At 40.4% G+C, this 17470-nt stretch overlaps 1 protein-coding gene across 6 annotated transcripts in view; it reads left to right on the top strand.

The window, feature by feature from the left end:
- FHIT (fragile histidine triad diadenosine triphosphatase) overlaps nt 1-17470 on the top strand; it is a 1474674-nt gene that overhangs the window by 1288790 nt on the left and 168414 nt on the right. For all 6 annotated transcript variants that reach the window (XM_010330934.3, XM_074404465.1, XM_074404469.1 and 3 more), the window contains one exon: nt 9951-10019. In XM_010330934.3, the coding sequence (XP_010329236.1) occupies nt 9951-10019 (69 nt within the window). The remainder of the gene's footprint in view (nt 1-9950; nt 10020-17470) is intronic.

Raw genomic sequence — 17470 nt, 5'->3', positions numbered from 1 at the left:
GTCTATCTACTTTTTATCTGTTCTTTTGGTTCTAAATCTCAGTGTAAGAGCTCCTTAAACCAAAAGTATTGTTTTAAAAAACAAACCCCTCCTGGGTTGACCCATGCCTCTGACAGCATTTTATGTAATCCAGTACTTCAGGATGGTGATGAGCAGTTACTCATGCTTGCCGTCTGGAAGATGGGGGAAATTGACTGGCAAAATAGATGCATTGACACTTGCTCATGTCTGTTCAGTTCCCGGGCCTCTGTGCTCATGGAGGAGGAATTGAAGAAGAACCTGCCGATTATTTCCATCTTGTGAGCTTAAAGCCAGGAAGAAAAGGCACATACCCAGGCTCTCAGAGTTCCTTGGCACATTATGTAGTATCAGATTCCATCATCTTGCTTTTTTTTGACTTGAAAAGATCTTAATTTTTGAAAATTTGAAATTTAAAGCTGTCTGGTTGCTAAAAGCTCCTTTAAACTCTCATTGTAGTTTGGTGCAATACATCATCAAAGCCATGGTGCTTAGATGACATAGAGTACCCATATATCATGAGAGCACCATCCTTCTCATGATATATTATTATAACTCACAATTGGAGCACCACCAGTGATGTATGGCTTAAAAACACAATTGTTGCCGGGCGCAGTGGCTCACGCCTGTAATCCCAGCACTTTGGGAGGCCGAGGCGGGTGAATCACGAGGTCAAGACATCAAGACCATCCTGGTCAACGTAGTGAAACCTTGTCTCTACTAAAAATACAAAAAATTAGCTGAGCATGGTGGTGCATGCCTGTAATCCCAGCTACTCGGGAGGCTGAGGCAGGAGAACTGCCTGAACCCAGGAGGCGGAGGTTGCTGTGAGCCGAGATCGCGCCATTGCACTCCAGCCTGGGTAACAAGAGCGAAACTCCGTCTCAAAAAAAAAAAAAAAACCAAAACATTGTTAAGCCACAAAACTCAACAGACTCTCCACAAATTCTAGGAAATTTGTTTGTTTGTTTTTTTGAAAAATCTGAATTGGTTTTTTTAATTTTACTTTTTCCTTGAGGTTTCCCAACTCAATTGGGACACTTTGAACACATGGAAAGCACTGTGTTTCCTCTGTTTCCTGAAAGGCATACCAGCTGCATGAGCATTGCCAGTATTCTAAGTGAAGGAACTCATTGACAGTAGCATAAGAAACCATCAGCATGCCTGTGCATTTTGACAGACCACTGATTTGATTCTTGAGCTGGACATGCTGAGGTATCCTCAAAGTCCTTGTAAGTGGCATTGTTTCGAGTGACATTTAGTTTAGAACTAAGTGGAGTGGCTGTCAGTAATTTCATGCTGACCCTCGACTTAGTTGCAGAAGATGAGGCCTCCCTAGAACAAGAAAGGCAGAAACCAGCCCTGTAGAACACAGAAGCTTTGGGGTTGGTGATGGCCTTGATGAAATAGAATACATTCAGCAAGGCTCACCATAGAATTAAGCCTTCTGGTTTGAAACAGAAGCAGGTTGTTTTAATTATTTTTAAAATTAATGCCCTATAATATAGTCACTGCTAGAACTGACTGAATATTCAGAATGTGCAGCATTAGCATAAGCACTTTACCTATGTATTTCACATAATTGGCGTAAAAGTCTTATGCGTTGGGATATTGGTTTTATGTCCACTTGAGAAATGAGGGAATATGAAAGAAGTTAAGAAATCAACTCAGTAAAAGGAATAGGTAGGATCTGAACCTTGGCCACCCATCTCCAGTGACTGAACACCAAACTGCTTAATTGTAAGGGCTTCTACCTTTCCGAGATCTGTGAAAGGTAAGATGGGCAAGATGTGGTAGACAGCACTGGAGCACAAGTCAGGGTTTCAGGATTCTCATGGTTCCCGTCCTGGCCCTGCCATTGCTTTGCTATTGATCTTCTAAGAGCCTCTCTGCTCTTCCGTAAAACGAAGAAATTAGGAACTCTTCCTACCCTACTAATGTTTTCCCATTCTAATCCTAGTGGTTTTCAAAGATTTTCTGATGATTTCTTTTAGTAATAAATTCTTTTTGCAAATGAAATTGTGCATGGGATTCCAACATAGAAACAGATAAAAACGGAGCTGCTCTGTTTGAATCATGGAGCGGGATCTAAAGCCTGCCACCCTCTCTCATGCCCCATTCTTACTTCCATCATGAACTGCTCCCTGGCCATACCAGGCTTGTCCCTAGGGCTTTGGGGTTTGCAGTTTAAAAAACCACTGGCCAGATCTTTATCTGTCTATTATCTCACCCATGAAAAGGAGTCGAAACGCTTGAACTTTGAGTTCAGCAGCAAATTATGAGAGTCCAGGTCTCAGAAATGAGACACCACTTTGCAAAGCATTGCTAGAAATAGGGTCTGTGCTCTGCACACATTGTGTTACTGCTTCCCCCCCTACCCGCCTTGGCTGCAATGCATCCTGTCTAGCCTGACTTCCATCTGACTGACCCTGGAAACCTGGCTCTTCTCACTCTCCAGGTGCTGGAGTGTTGATGACTCCCCAGGAGCAGTTCTCAACCAGTGAGGACAGGAGTTGGAGTATGAATATGCTAGTTTCCTTACCCGTCGGCTGGGATAATTCTGGGGTGCATATTCTTCACTGGCTTTTGGAGTTCTCTAGCAGGTTTAATAAGCTCCGGTCACACTCGATCACACATCCTTTATTGACCTCCTTTTCTTTCCTGTCCACTTGATGCATACCCCGCTACTTGTGTTTCCAGGGATCACCCACCAGATAAACTACCTGCACTCTCATCCTTGCTTCAGGGTTTGTGTCTGGGGCAATTGAGATTTTAAAAAGTGTCTATCATATTTGTATCATTCTACATAAAGAAAAGGATTATTATTGCGTGGTAGTGAGATTAACTGTCGATCTAAATTTTCTCCTGTGTGTTTCTGTCTCTTCCAGATTTCCTGTGCTGTAAGTTTTTGGGATTCAGCAAATGGAAATAATCTTATTGTTACCTTACATTTGGTATTCCTAGTTGTGAGCTTTTGGTGATTATCCAAACAGAGAGGGAACAATAGAGGCTGGGTGCGGTGGCTCACGCCTATGATCTCAGCACTTTGGGAGGCCAAGGCAGACAGATCACCTGAGGTCAGGAGTTGGAGACCAGTCTGGGCAATATGGTGAAACTCCATCTCTACTAAAATTACAAAAATTAGCTGGGCGTAGTGGCATGCACTTGTAATTCCAACTACTCAGGAGGCTTAGGCTGGAGAATTGTTTGAGCCTGGGAAGCGGGGGTTGTGGGAGCTGACATGGGTGACATCTTGGACTCCAGTCTGGGTGACAAAGTGAGATCTTGTCTCAAAAAAAAAAAAAAAAAAAAAAAAAAAAAAAAAAAATCAAAAATAGAAGATTCTCTGAGTCTTGCCAAGAGAAAACTTTCTTTTTTCTTACTTACAAAATTGGTAGTATAATACTGACTTCATAAAGGTGTTGTAGAGATAAGAAAAATGTGTAAACTATGCAATAAAAATATCAAGGCATGTACATTCATTCTTTACTTGTTGCTATAACAAATTGCTGCGAACAGTGCACAGGTCATATGGTAACATTATTGTTAACCTTTTGGGGAACTGCAGAAACTGTTTTCTGAAGCAGCCTTACCATTTTACATCCTCACCAGGTTGTACAAGGATTCCAAATTCTCCACTTCCTTGTCGGCACTTGTTATCATCTGTTTGTTTGTTTGTTTGTTTGTTTGTTTTAATCACAGTTACCTTGGTATGTGTTAAGTGGTATTGTCATTGTGGTTTTGGGCTAAGGATGCTGAGCTTCTTTTCATGTATTCATTTATGCATCCTCTTTGAAGGAATGGCTATTCATATCCTTTGCGCATTTTACTTAGGATTTTTGTCTTTTTATTACTGAGTTGTAAGTAGTTCTTTATGTATTCTAGATATACTTCCCTTATCAGATAGGTGATTTGCAAATCCTTTCATTTTCTTGCTTGTGTGCTTTGAAGTAGAAAGTTTACAGTTTTGATGATATTCATCCTCTTCCAGTTTTAAGGACCCTCCTGATGACGTTGGGCCAAACTGGAAAATCTACGATACCTCACCTGATCTTAAGGTCAGCTGGTCAGTAACTGTAATTCATTTGCAACCATATATATCTTTTGTAACTTAACATAATCACAGGTCAGGGATTAGGACATGGACATCTTTGAAGGTGGCCATTATCTTTTTACCACAGCATGTTCTGTTGTTCATTGGCACATGTAGGGGACAAGGATTCACGCAGGGCCAACTGGCTGAGGTTGCAGGGTACCAGCTGTGGAGCAGGGTAGCTCTTCAAACTTCCTTGCCCTTTTGCCCACCATGAGCCATGGTTGTATCCCTTATTACAATATATTCTGACAAGGAGAAAGGATATCGGTGTGACCACACTGACCGTCCTCAGGTGAGTGTGGGCAGAAGAGATGCATTCAAAGAGATTGAGGGAGGAGCAGAGACAGCGCAGAAGAGATAGGGCCTCTAAAAATGTTGGCTCTGGGTGCTGGCTCTATTTCTTCACCTCCCACTTGCTCTGCAACCCACTCCAGTTAAGGTTTTTTTCTTTTTCTTTTCCTTTTTTTGAGATGGAGTCTTGCTCTGTCGCCCAGGCTGGAGTGCAGTGGTGCAATCTCAGCTTACTGCAACCTCCTTGGGGTCAAGTGATTCTCCTGCCTCAGCCTCCTGAGTAGCTGGAATTACAGGCATACACCACCATGTGTGGCTAATTTTTTGTGTATTTTTAGTAGAGATGGGGTTTCACCATGTTGGTCAGGCTAGTCTCAAACTCCTAACCTCCTGATCCAACCACCTTGGCCTCCCGAAGTGCTGGGGTTATAGGCATGAGCCACTGCACCAACCTGCAGTTAAGTTTTTTTTTTTTTTTTTTAAATTTAAGTAATAGCTTTATTGAGTTATAACTCATATAATGTAAAAGAAACTCTATTAAAGCATACCTTTCATTGTTTTAATATAGTCACAAAGTTGTGCAACTGTCACTGCTGTATAATTCCAGAACATATCCATTAACCCAAAAGAAACCCTGTGCCCATTAGCAGTTACTCTGCTTCTCTCCTCAAAACCACTAACCTTTCTTTCTCTATGAATCAGCCTAGTCTGGCTTTTTCATCTAAATGGCATCATACAATATGTGGCCTTTTGCATCTGGCTTATTTCCCTGAGCATAATGCTTTCACTTAGTGTACGTCACTCCTTTTTGTGGCCAAATCATATCCAATTGTGTTGATACACTGCACTTTGTTTATCCATTGATCAGTTGATAGTTATCAGGGTTTTTTATACTTTTTGGTGATTATGAATAATGTTATTGTAAACATTCATGTACAAGTTTTTGTGTGGACATATGTCTTCAGTTCTCTTGGGTATGTATTAGGAGCACAATTCTGACTCACATGGTAACTCTATGTTCAACTTTTTGAGGAACTGCCAAGCCGTTTTGCAAAGTAGCTGCATGATTTTACATTCCCAGTAGCGCAGGAGGGTTCCAGCTGTCTACACTCTAGCCAACAGTTGTTATTGTGTGTCTTTTGATTATCGCCTTTCTAGTGGGTATGAGGTGATGACTTAACGTGGTTTTAATTTGCATTTCCCTAATGACTAATAATGTTGAGTATTGGCCCAGCACAGAGTCGGGCACCTGTAATCCCAGCACTTTGGGAGGCTGAGGTGGGTGAATTACAAGGTCAGGAGTTCAAGACCAGCCTGGTCAAGATGGTGAAACCCTAAAAATACAAAAATTACTGGACGTGGTGGCGGGCACTTGTAATCACAGCTACTCCAGAGGCTGAGGCAGAGAATTGCTTGAACCCAGGAAGGGAAGGTTGCAGCGAGCCAAGATCCCACCACTGCACTCCAGCCTGGGTGACAGAGCGAGATTCTGTCTCAAATAATGATGATGATGATGATGATGATGATGATGATGATGATGATTTTGAGCATCTTTTCATGGGATTTTACATTTTATTCTCCCAGCCTTACTGAAACAGTTCAAGCTTTCAAAAACATTTGACGCCCTTAGTGATACCCTCTTTGAAATTTGTTCTCTCTAGGCTGTTGGAACTTACCGTCTCTTGATTTTGCCTTTCCTTATACAGCCTTCAATCGAGTCCTACTCCTCTTCCCAAACCTCAAACGCTGGAGTGGCCCGGTGCTCGGTATTTACCTTATCCCGTTGTGTTTTTCTTCATGACGTTTATTCCTATCCAAAATTAAAATGTATAATTAGTTATTTCCTTACTTATGTTCTGCATCACCCATTGGAATATAAACTCTAGGGACTTTGTTTTGTTCTTGACTATATCACTGTTTCCTAGAATAGCACCTAGAAGTAGATATTTTTAAGTGAATGAATATATGCTTTAGAGAGGTGTACAGAAGTGTTACATTAATTAAAGTCAGGACTCCATAATCAAATAAGTTTCTGGAATGTTGGATTAGATGAAGTTAAACAAGCATCTTTTGTGTGGGACTTCTCATACTTTAATGCCAATGAGCATTGTGAAATGTTATCTGACCATGAAAATAGTTTTGGTATGGAATGTGTCCTGGCACTTTACAAAGATACTCTTCTAACTCTGGCAGCTAACCTGCAACCCCTAGCAAATTTATGGAAGGCCTTTATTAAATAGCTGTGTTCTTGGCACTTAGAAAAGTAAGTTGTGATCACCACTGCTTAATATGAAGCACTAAGAACAGATTATTTCAAATTATCCTCATCTTTGCTATTTGTAGGGTTTTTATCAGGATGCTATTCTATTAGAAGGCCTTAGTAATGGTACTTTTTCACAGCAATGAGGCTTTGAGCTGGCTTTATTATGATTTCCCTGTTCTGAGAAATTGAGTGGGTTGTCAGCATCCCGTGATCAGACTGTCAGTTAAGAATTCGTGTCAAGATATTAGGGTAGGTTAAGATCTATGCCCTTGGGGAAAAAATCACCTGTACAGCTGTTGACTGTCTTCGGTGTGTCACAGTGAATTTTAAGTGGTGATCAAGAGTGGTGATCAAGAGTGGCTTTTCTAGAACTTGGTGGTAATACAGCCTATAGAGATAGCCCTGAACACTAAACCCAAAAGAGGAGGGTAAAGAAAAGGAAGCAGGGGGATAGGCCTGGAGCCTGGACGTTCCCAAGTGCAGGGTCACAGCCCACCATATGTTAGTAGTGGATAGTAACAGGCATGTTCCTGAGAACCAGGCAAGGAGAGTGGTCAGAGTGCAGAAAGCCAGAGGCATTCAGAAAGATGGCTCCACATACTGGACATGGTAGCTCACACCTGCAATCCCAGCTACTTGGAGAGAGGATTGCTTGAGGCCAGGAGTTTGAGAACATGTTGGGCAACACAGCGAGAACTCCATTCCTAAAAATATGAAGAAAAAAAGTTAGCTGGGTGTGGTGGCATGCATCGGTAGTCCCAGCTATTTGGGAGGCTGAGGCAGGAGGATATCTTGAGCCTGGGAGTTGAAGGCTGCAGTGAGCTATGATTGTATCACTGCGCTCCAACCTGGGTGATAGAGTGAGATTTTGTGGGGAGAGAGAGAGAGAGAGGAAGGAAAGGAAAGGAAGAAAAAAAGAAATAAAAAGGAGGGAAGAAAGGAAGGAGGAAAAGAAAAGAAAAAAGAGAGGAAGTATAGAAGGGAAAAGAAGAAAGAGAGAAGAGACAAGGAAAGAGTCTACACATAATGCAGTAGGACAGGCAAAGCAGCAAGTGACCTCAGTGCCCACACTGGTACCCTTGGCAGGAGTGAGATAAGAAACCAGATGGATATTGTAAGCCAGTGGTTCTCTCGAAGTGTGGCATTAGACCAGCAGCAGCTGGGAGCTTGTTAGAAATACAGACTTTCAGACCTGCAGTCTGCATTTTAACAAGCCCCAAGTGCAGGTGGAAGTTTGAGAATGGCTAGTCAAATCAACAGAAACAAGCTTTTGCTAAAGAGATGCTTGAACAATGCCCTCATTCAAGGAGCTTCTTAATATCTTTTTTTTTGCTGGTGCAGAAATCGTCCCTGAATGTGACGTCTACTTGGCCTTCAAGTTTAAATTTGTTTTTTTTAGGTAGTAAAAGTAATTCTTCTATAGTTCCAGGTAATGAAAAGCTGCATACTAAGCACATGGTTAGCAGACTTCATTCTTTTAACCCTGTGAGGTAGCAACCATTATAATCCCCATTATAGATAGGGATACTGACACATAGATTTTGTGAGGCAAGGTCACACAGTTAGTTTGTGGTAGGTCCAGGATTTGCATTAGGAAATTTGACTGCAAGACACTGGTCTGGAACTTCCTAGAATGTATAAAGAAGATGATGATGGATGGATGGATGGATGGGAGGGAGAAAGAGGGGGAGAAAGGAAGAGGAGGGACAGAAAGAAGAAAGGAGGAAAAGAGGAAAAGAAGAAAGGATAGCAGGAGATTTTAGAATTAAAGAGTGATTGAAGGTTCCTTCTGAGGGTGGTCTGTATCCTTGTGCTGTGTTATTTTCCTGGTTTTGCTTTTAAGTCAGCCTATCTAGAGATTTCAGTAGATTTCAGCCTGGGCCCACCTGCCCGGCTTTCTCCTAAGAATTTGGTTTCATGGGTAGTTTGTGATTTATTTTTTCTTGTTTGTTCTTTCTCTTTCCATGCTCACATAGTCTGTGTGACTTAAGTACACACTTGGCCCAGTTGCTAAGAGATCCATGACTGGCTTTATCATTGACTGGTGCATATTTTGGCAGAAGCCTGTCACTCTTTGGGTACTATGCTCAGGGTCTGCTTTGAAGCTCTTCTCTGCTTCATTCACCTTGCACCGCATTACACCCTGCCTCTGCTTTAATAGCGTGTCATTTTCCCCCTCCTTGTATAGCAAAGCTGCAGGGACACTTAATCTTATATTCTCTAGAGGCCTTTTGGAACCTCGGAGCCTGATCTCAGTAATCAAGAAGGGGTGGGTGGTCAGGGATGAGGTTTGACCCTCTGTCTGCCTCTCTATATTTAAGCTTTTCATTTTCACGTTCCTCCCCATGGTTTGTAATAAAAGTAGAACATAGCTCAAGGGCAGGAATGAGGTTTAACTTCAGCCAAGGTGGAGTGGAGGCTATTTGGAAAATAAAACTTTCAAATGGTAGTTTAGCCTTGAAGAATATATTGAATTAGATATGGTCTGAGCCTTGTTTCACGATTGCTGCCTAATAGCATTGCTATGTATATTACCAGGGTGCATTAGTAGACTACAGAAATGGGCTGTTTAAAAGATGAAGTTTGCACAGTCAGTGCACGTGCTGATGAAACACGTGGGAGCAAAAGGCAGGCGGCCTTGTTTCTGGTACTGACTTCTACTTCCTGTGGGGCCCTGGCCTCACTGAACGCTGACTTCCTCTTTTGTAAAATAGCCTCACAGGATTTTTAAGAGTGCTAAATGACAGAATGCCAAATACAGAGCTTTCCTTATCATAGGAAATAAAGGCATAATAAATGAGAACTGTTTATATTACTAGGATACAATTATTGTTCAAAGCCCTGAGTCTGTAATTCTGCCTGTACTACTTGGTACTCTCATTCATTAACTCTTTACGTACACAGTTCTCTGTTAGCCAATTCTTATTTCTTGTCAGTGTCAGAGTCATGATGGTCACCCTTGAAGATGTGCTGTCATTTCAAAGCACTGGTTAAACAAAACCAAGACTGACAACGATGAATAATTCCATAGAGCCTCTAAAACACTCTAGCGTTTCACTCCATCTCTCATATATACCACCAAGTTGTTCTCTCTTGCTTAGTGCACTCTCTTCTCGGCAGATTTCACGTATAGTTACTGATGGTGAATATCAATTTCCTCTGAAAAATAATCCAGCAGGAACCATCCAGAGTAATTGGGCTTCATGAGAGCATCACTGTCAAGTCTAAAAATATATGGAGAGATAATCACATTTTACTTTTTTCTTTCTTGTATATTTTCAGCACGTTCATGTCCACGTTCTTCCCAGGAAGGCTGGAGACTTTCACAGGAATGACAGCATCTATGATGAGGTAGGTCTGCGCTCTCTGATCTTATTGTTTGATTACGGGGACTGTTGGTGTGATGACATCAGCCTAATAAATCAATGAATACCCTAGATATGGTCTGAAATGGGATTATATTTAGTCTGTCTTAGAAAGTGGCAGTAGAGGCCAAGAGTCAGGAATGGCCATCACGGGAACCCAAGAGTAAGTTAATTATAATGATTTTCTTTTTCAAATGAAAACCAGCAGAAACCAAATGTCCTTGTGATTTCTATCCTGTCATTTACTGGGACAGTAAGTATTTGCATGGAGATATGGTCCAGAATCTCCATAGAAGAAACCTGCAGGGCTGCCAGTAGAAGTCAAGTAGATTGATATATGATTCTTATAGTCAAATTCTATACTTAATTTTCAAAATCCTTCGGAACTCACCTTGTCTTTCCCAGCAGCATTTATTCAGAGTGAAACTTTGAATTATCATGAGCAAAACTAGGTTGGTTAGAATAAATAGGTGAAACTCATATATCATAAATATGATAGCAGTTACTTTATTTCTGAGTACTCCCATTCAAAGATACAAGTGTAAAACCGCTACAAACATGAATCAACAAGAGCCAGGTGATCCGCTCTCAAAGCGGATGTCTACGTGAGAACCTCCAGATGCCCATTTCCACCATGTGGAGCATAGAGCCTGTGATGTATCAGGTTGACATAAAATATAAGGTGATTTCAATGTCCGTATTTATTCTAGCCAAGGAGCGGAAAGTAAGTCCTCCGTATGGTAGAGCAAATTCGATAGCACTAGTGCCCTGGAGTGATTGGTTAAAAGGACTTTGAGGCTGTTTCTGGACGAAACAATGAAAAGTGCCATGATTGATTAGCAGTGCCTGCCAAGGGCATCAGATAGGAGGGACGTACCATAGTTGCTGTCTATTTGACACTCCTGTTCTAAACCTTTGAGAATGCTTTTTAAGACACATTGCTTATCTCCGTCGTTTATCATGTGGCTCTGTCAAATAAACCACATGATTATCTCTACCTGCTTTCCAGGGACCAGTTAAAACCTACGCATCTTTTCGCGTGTGTGTCTATAGGGCTTCTTTGCAGGAAGGCATTAAAATGGCAACTCAAACCCTGAAAATAAAGAACAGGAGGTCAGCAGTTAATACTGGAACTTACAATTAATGTTTCTGGGATGCACTGGGTTCTGTGAGGTGGCTGGTCATTCTGACTTTAGGATAGCCTTACTATCCTGTACTTCCTGTGTTTTCAAGAGCTGTATTGGATGTGTGTAGATTGGAAATAGTCTAGTCATCAGTACCTAAGTGCTGATTTGTGGATCAGTTGCTGCAGATATCAATTCCCAGGAGGTCACATCCCTGGAGATCCTGATCAAGTAGATTGCACAGCACTGAGGAATCAGTCATTGTATAAGGAAATCTCCAGGAGACTCGGATGCAAAACTACCTTAGGAAATAGGTTGTCTGGGTTTTCCAAAGTCATATTCTATAATACTATAATTTGAATTCATTTTCACTGGATATGGGATACAGTTTGTGGATTGATAAGGGCTTAGTTCACATTGTAAGAAAATCAGAATTATAGAGTAATTATAAAAGACATGCAATTAAAATACAAATACCAATCTCACTAGCATAGACTAAGATTAATAAAATGTTGCCAAATACAGGCTGTTTTAATGAATAAATTAGCACCTGAATTATATACTAGTAAATACTGCTAAAGTAGATTTAAAAGTGCTTGAAAACACTGTAGGCTGAACACTCACCTTGAAATCTTGTTGTTGTTCTAAATGGGATTGAGACAGAAGCTTCAGGGTGACATTTCAGCCCAGTTCAAGACACAGTGTCCAGTGCTGTAGTTGGTATATGCCCTGTCTCCTCTCTTATTCTTTTGCCCTTGTCTGCATGCTCTGATGGCCCCACAGATAAGAAGGAAACACATGTTCCTACTTCCCACATTTTGGAGGATCATCTCAGGAGAAGTAATTACTGTAAGAGTTTTTTTTTTTTTTTTAATCAGTGGTATGAGTCATATGTAGTATAGACAGTATTCACTAAGGGAGATTGTGGTACAAGACTGGGTAGAGATTGAAGTCTGGAAATGGGCAGAAGTTAAGTTCAAATCCCAGTGGCATATACTAACCATATGATATTGAAGCCTGAAGGGCTTATTTCAGGGCTTGGTACTTACTAAGAATTTCTTAATAGGTAGGGGTTTCTCTTCTTACTGTTATTATTACAGTTTTGTTTCTTTTAAACAAAGCAGCAAGGGTGAGCAAATAGAAAACCAGATTCAAAGCCAGGTCATTGGATGTTCCCATCTACCATTCTTTCCAAGAGTGAGATTCCCAATTTTCCTGTTTCCTTTAACCATTCCTTCTCAGTTTCATCTTCTTCTTTATATGGAAATGCTTCTCCAGGCTGAGTATCTAATAACACAGTGTTCAAAAGAGGCATGAAAAGCATGCAGCACTGCACAGGGATTATTGGTATAGACCTTAATGTACATTAGACCAAATGATCTTAATCAGAAGTGATGGAGTGATGAGGGATGGCATTCTTTATGTTGATGGGAGCACTCGCTCTAGATTATGCATCTGTTCAGGATGATCAACAAACAGACTGCCTTGGGGGCAGGAGGTAGGAAACAGGAACAGCAGGGGCTGAGCTCCATAAAATGTAATTGTATTCCTATGGCTGCAGACATAGAAAATTATGCCTAAAAAAGCCCCAGAGTATAAATTGTCTAGGAACATTGTGTTCTTTCTGGGCATTGTTTTAACATGGCTAGTGACAAATAAGAAGGTTAAGAAGGGTGTTTGGGTCTGAAAACAGATTTTGGGAATAGTTGATGGTAGGAGTATTTTGTCTGGAAAAAGGAAGACTTGTGGAAGGGAGATAGTACAGAGTCACTGTTTCCAAATATCTGAAGGGCTGGGAGTGGAAAGGTATTAAATACATTCTATGTGGCTCCAGAGGACAAATTTGAGATTATCAGACTACAAGATGGCAGGTATCATCAGCTCTACATAATAACAGGTCAAAGTGAGGAAAACTTCTGAACACTTAGAGTGCCTTATAAGGGGGTGAGCTTCCTACCCCTGGATCCACTCAAGCTCTGAGCAGTTGGCCACAGTTCTTCAAGAGGATGTCTACATTGGTCACTGTACATTTGACCCATTTGATCATTACCACGATCTTCAGATTTTACAAGTTCTGTAACAAATAGTGGGTTGTTTTTGTTATTAGTATTACAATGTGACTATCTAGTGAAACATGTTGTTTTCTAAGTTAAGTTCATGGAAATATAAGGTAAAACCTTTTTTTTTTCTGTTTACTTATAGGAAACCACACTCTATTGATTTTTTTCTCATTCCAAGCCTACTCCCTACTTTTCTTGAAGCTCAGCATTGCATATTGATGGTCCTTGGGCTTTGTTTGCCTCCTCATATGTGTTTTATTTTTGCCTGCAAAGTGTTTTTTGGTGATGTGCTTTATTGTGCCTGTAAAGTATTTTTTAACAATTCTAAATGTTGTTAGGCATATTGCTAAATTCTTTAGGCCAAAACAGTTGTCACAACTGTCTCCCACCTAGGATTGCTTCACAGGCTTATGGTGCCTGCATGGCTCCTGAAGGCATTAGAGTTTGAGATCACTCCCTATTTCATGGTCTGTTCCTCTTCTCTCTGCCACTCAAAGATTAGTATTCCCCCAGAATCTTCTGTCTGGTATACTGGGCATGCTGTTTATCTGAAACATCTGTTTCACCTCCCTGCCTACTCATACACAGCACTCTGGCCCCAGGTGAGTTCTTTTTCTGTTGTTATTATTTTACTTCAAGTTCTGGGATACATGTGCAGAATATGCAGGTTTGTTATATAGGTGTACATGCGCCATGGTGGTTTGCAGCACCTATCAACCCATCATCTAGGTTTTAAGCCTGGCATACATTTGGTATTTATCCTAATACTCTCACTACTCTTTACCACCCACCCTCAAAAGACCCCAGTGTCTGTTGTTCCCCTCACTGTGTCCATATGTTCTCATTGTTCAACTCCCACTTATGAGTGAGAGTTTGCTTTTCTGTTCCTGTGTTAGTTTGCTGAGAATGATGGTTTCCAGCTTCATCCATGCTCCCTGCAAGAAACATGATCTCATTCGTTTTGTGGCTGCATAGTATTCCATGGTGCATATGTGCAACATTTTCTTTCTCTAGTCTATCATTGATGGGCATTTGGGTTGGTTACAAGTCTTTGCTATTGTAAATAGTGCTGCAGTAAACATATGCGTACATGTGTCTTTATAGTACAATGATTTATAATCTTTTTGGTATATACCGAGTAATGGGATTGCTGGGTGAAATGGCATTTCTGGTTCTAGATCCTCGAAGAATTGCCACACTGTCTTCCATAATAGAACTAATTTATACTCTCACCAACAGTGTAAATGCATTCCTATTTCTTCACAGCCTCACCAGCATCCTTTGTTTTAATAATCACCTTTCTGACTGGCATGAGATGGCTTTAATAATCACTATTCTGACTGATGTGAGATCTCAGTGTGGTTTTGATTTGCATTTCTCTTATGATCAGTGATGATGAGTTTTTTTCGTATGTTTGTTGACTGCATAAATGTCTTATTTTGAGAAGTGTCTGTTCTTATCCTTTGTCCACTTTTTGATCAGGTTGTTTGTTTGTTCTTGTACATTTGTTTAGTTCCTTGTAGATTTTGGATGCTAGAACTTTGTCAGATGGGTAGATTGCAAACCTCTCATTCTGTAGGTTGCGTGTTCACTGCGATGCTAGTTTCTTTTGCTGTGCAGAAGCCCTTTAGTTTAATTAGATCCCATTTTTCAGCTTTGGCTTTAGTTGCAATTGCTTTTGGTGTTTTCAGCATGAAATGTTTGCACAGGCCTATGTCCTGAATGGTATTGCCTAGGTTTTCTAACAAGTTCTGAACTTGAGGCAGTAATTAATAGCCTACCAACTAAAAAAAAACCAGCATCAGATGAACTCACAGCAGAATTCTACCAAAGGTAAAAAGAGAAGCTAGTACCATTCCTTCTGAAACCATTCCAAACAATCTAAAAAGAGTGACTCCTCCCTGATTCATTTTATGAGGCCAGCATCATCCTGATACCAAAACCTGGCAGAGACAAAATAAAAAAAGAAAACTTCAGGCCAATACCCCTGATAGACATCAATGTGAAAATCTTTAATATAATACTGGCAAACTGAATCCAGCAGTACATCAAAAAAGCGTATCCATCATGATCAGGTCAGCTTCATCCTTGGGATACAAAGCTGGTTCAACGTCCACAAATTAATAAACATAATGCATCATATAAACAGAACCAATGACAGGAACCACATGATTATCTTAATAGATGCAGAAAAGACCTTTGATAAAATTCAACATCCCTTTCATGTTAAAAACTCTCAATAAACTTGGTATTGATGGAACATATCTCAAAATAATAAGAGCTATTTATGACAAATCCATAGCCAATATTATACGGAATGGGCAAAAGCTGGAAGCATTTCCTTTGAAAACTGGCATGGATGACAAGGTAGACAAGGACACACTCTCTCACCACTCCTATTCAACATAGTACTGGAAATTCTGGCCAGGGCAATCAGGCAAGAGAAAGAAACAAAGTGTATTGAGACAGGAAGAGAGGAAGTCAAATTGTCTGTGTTTGCAGATGACGTGATTGTTTATTTAGAAAACCCCATCATCTCAGCCCCAAAACACCTTAAGCAGATAAGCAACCAGCAAAGTCTGAGGTTACAAAATCAGTGTGCAAAAATCAAAAGCATTTCTATAAACTAATAACAGACAAACAGCCAAATCATGAATGAACGCGCATTCACAATTGCTACAAACAGAATAAAATACCTAGGAATACAACTTAAAAGGGATATGAAGGACCTCTTCAAGGATAACTACAAACCACTGCTCAAGGAAATAAGATAGGACACAAACAAATGGGAATACATTCCATGCTCACGGATAGGAAGAATCAGTATTGTGAAAATGGCCATACTACCCAAAGTAATGTATAGACTCAGTGCTATTCCAATCGAGCTACCATTGACTTTCTTTGCAGAATTAGAAAAAACTACTTTAAATTTCATACAGAACCAAAAAAGAGCTCGTATAGCCAAGATAATCCTAACCAAAAAGAACAAAGCTGGAGGCATCACATTACCTGACTTCCAGCTATACTATAAGGCTACAGTCACCAAAGAAGCATGGTACCAGCACCAAAACAGATATATAGACCAATGGAACAGAACAGAGACTTCAGAAATAACAACGCACGTCTACAACCATCTGATCGTCAACAGACCTGACAAAAACAAGCAATGGGGAAAGGTTTCCCTATTTAATAAATGGTGCTGGGAAAACTGGCTAGCCATATGCAGAAACCAAAACTGGACTGGACCCCTTTCTTATACCTTATACAAAAATTAACTCAACATGGATTAAAGACTTAAATGTAAATCCTAAAATCCAGGTGAGTTCTTTAACTTCAGTGGTGGGTCCTGCCCCACCTCCTCAGCTCCTGTGAGTATTCTCTTCCACTGCCTGCTTTTGTCAAACATATTATTCTTGTTCCCACCTTAGTGCCTTTGCAGATGTTGTTCTTGTCAACTGTAACTTCTACCATCTTCACTTCCCCTTCATGTGGCTTCATGTAATCACTCAAATCTCAGCTCAAAGTCACCTCCTCAAAGTGTACTTTACACCCTTATCTGGTTTCATCTAAAATAGTTAATCTGTCCTCTCTATAGTAAATCTATTATATCACCATGCCTATTTCCTTCTTAACATCTACTACACTTAATGTAATTTATTACCTTATTATTCAATACCTGCATCCTCCAATTATGCGTTAGAGTCTTAAAAGCAGGAAAGCAGGGATCTAATCTTGTATAGGATAGGATGGAGCTTCAATGAATATTTGAAAATGAATGAACACATTTAAAAAACCAAGGTGTTGAACTGGAAGAACTTGAAATTCCCTACTAGTTCTAACATAATTTAAATGGAGATTATATGTCTTGCTTTTCAGAGGGTCAATTCACTAACTCATAGCCACACTGGGTGAGACTTTGACATTTTGCCATCAGCCATCTGAGGTGAATTTAATGGGGCATTGATGGAACAGAATCCTTTGGTCAGAAATCAGTGTGAAGAAGGCTACAAATTGTGGTACTCCGGAAAGGTTAGAAGAAGCAGTTATAAACCTTGTCTGATTGCTAAGCAAGTCTGGTAGGCACATGTCAAAGTTAATAACTAACTTGTCCCCTCCCACCAAACCTAGATTTGTGTGCCTATAACAAATATAGTTGTGGGATTTGCTAAAAGCAGGCTCGAGAGCGACTCTTCCTTCATTTTCAACCTTGATGATCATCTCTGAGTTTGTTTTCCCCTCCTGTTCCTCCAGCA

Source organism: Saimiri boliviensis, chromosome 8, assembly GCF_048565385.1.
Source record: "Saimiri boliviensis isolate mSaiBol1 chromosome 8, mSaiBol1.pri, whole genome shotgun sequence".
Taxonomy (NCBI): Eukaryota; Metazoa; Chordata; class Mammalia; order Primates; family Cebidae; genus Saimiri; species Saimiri boliviensis.
This window is presented reverse-complemented; position numbering and strand designations above follow the sequence as displayed.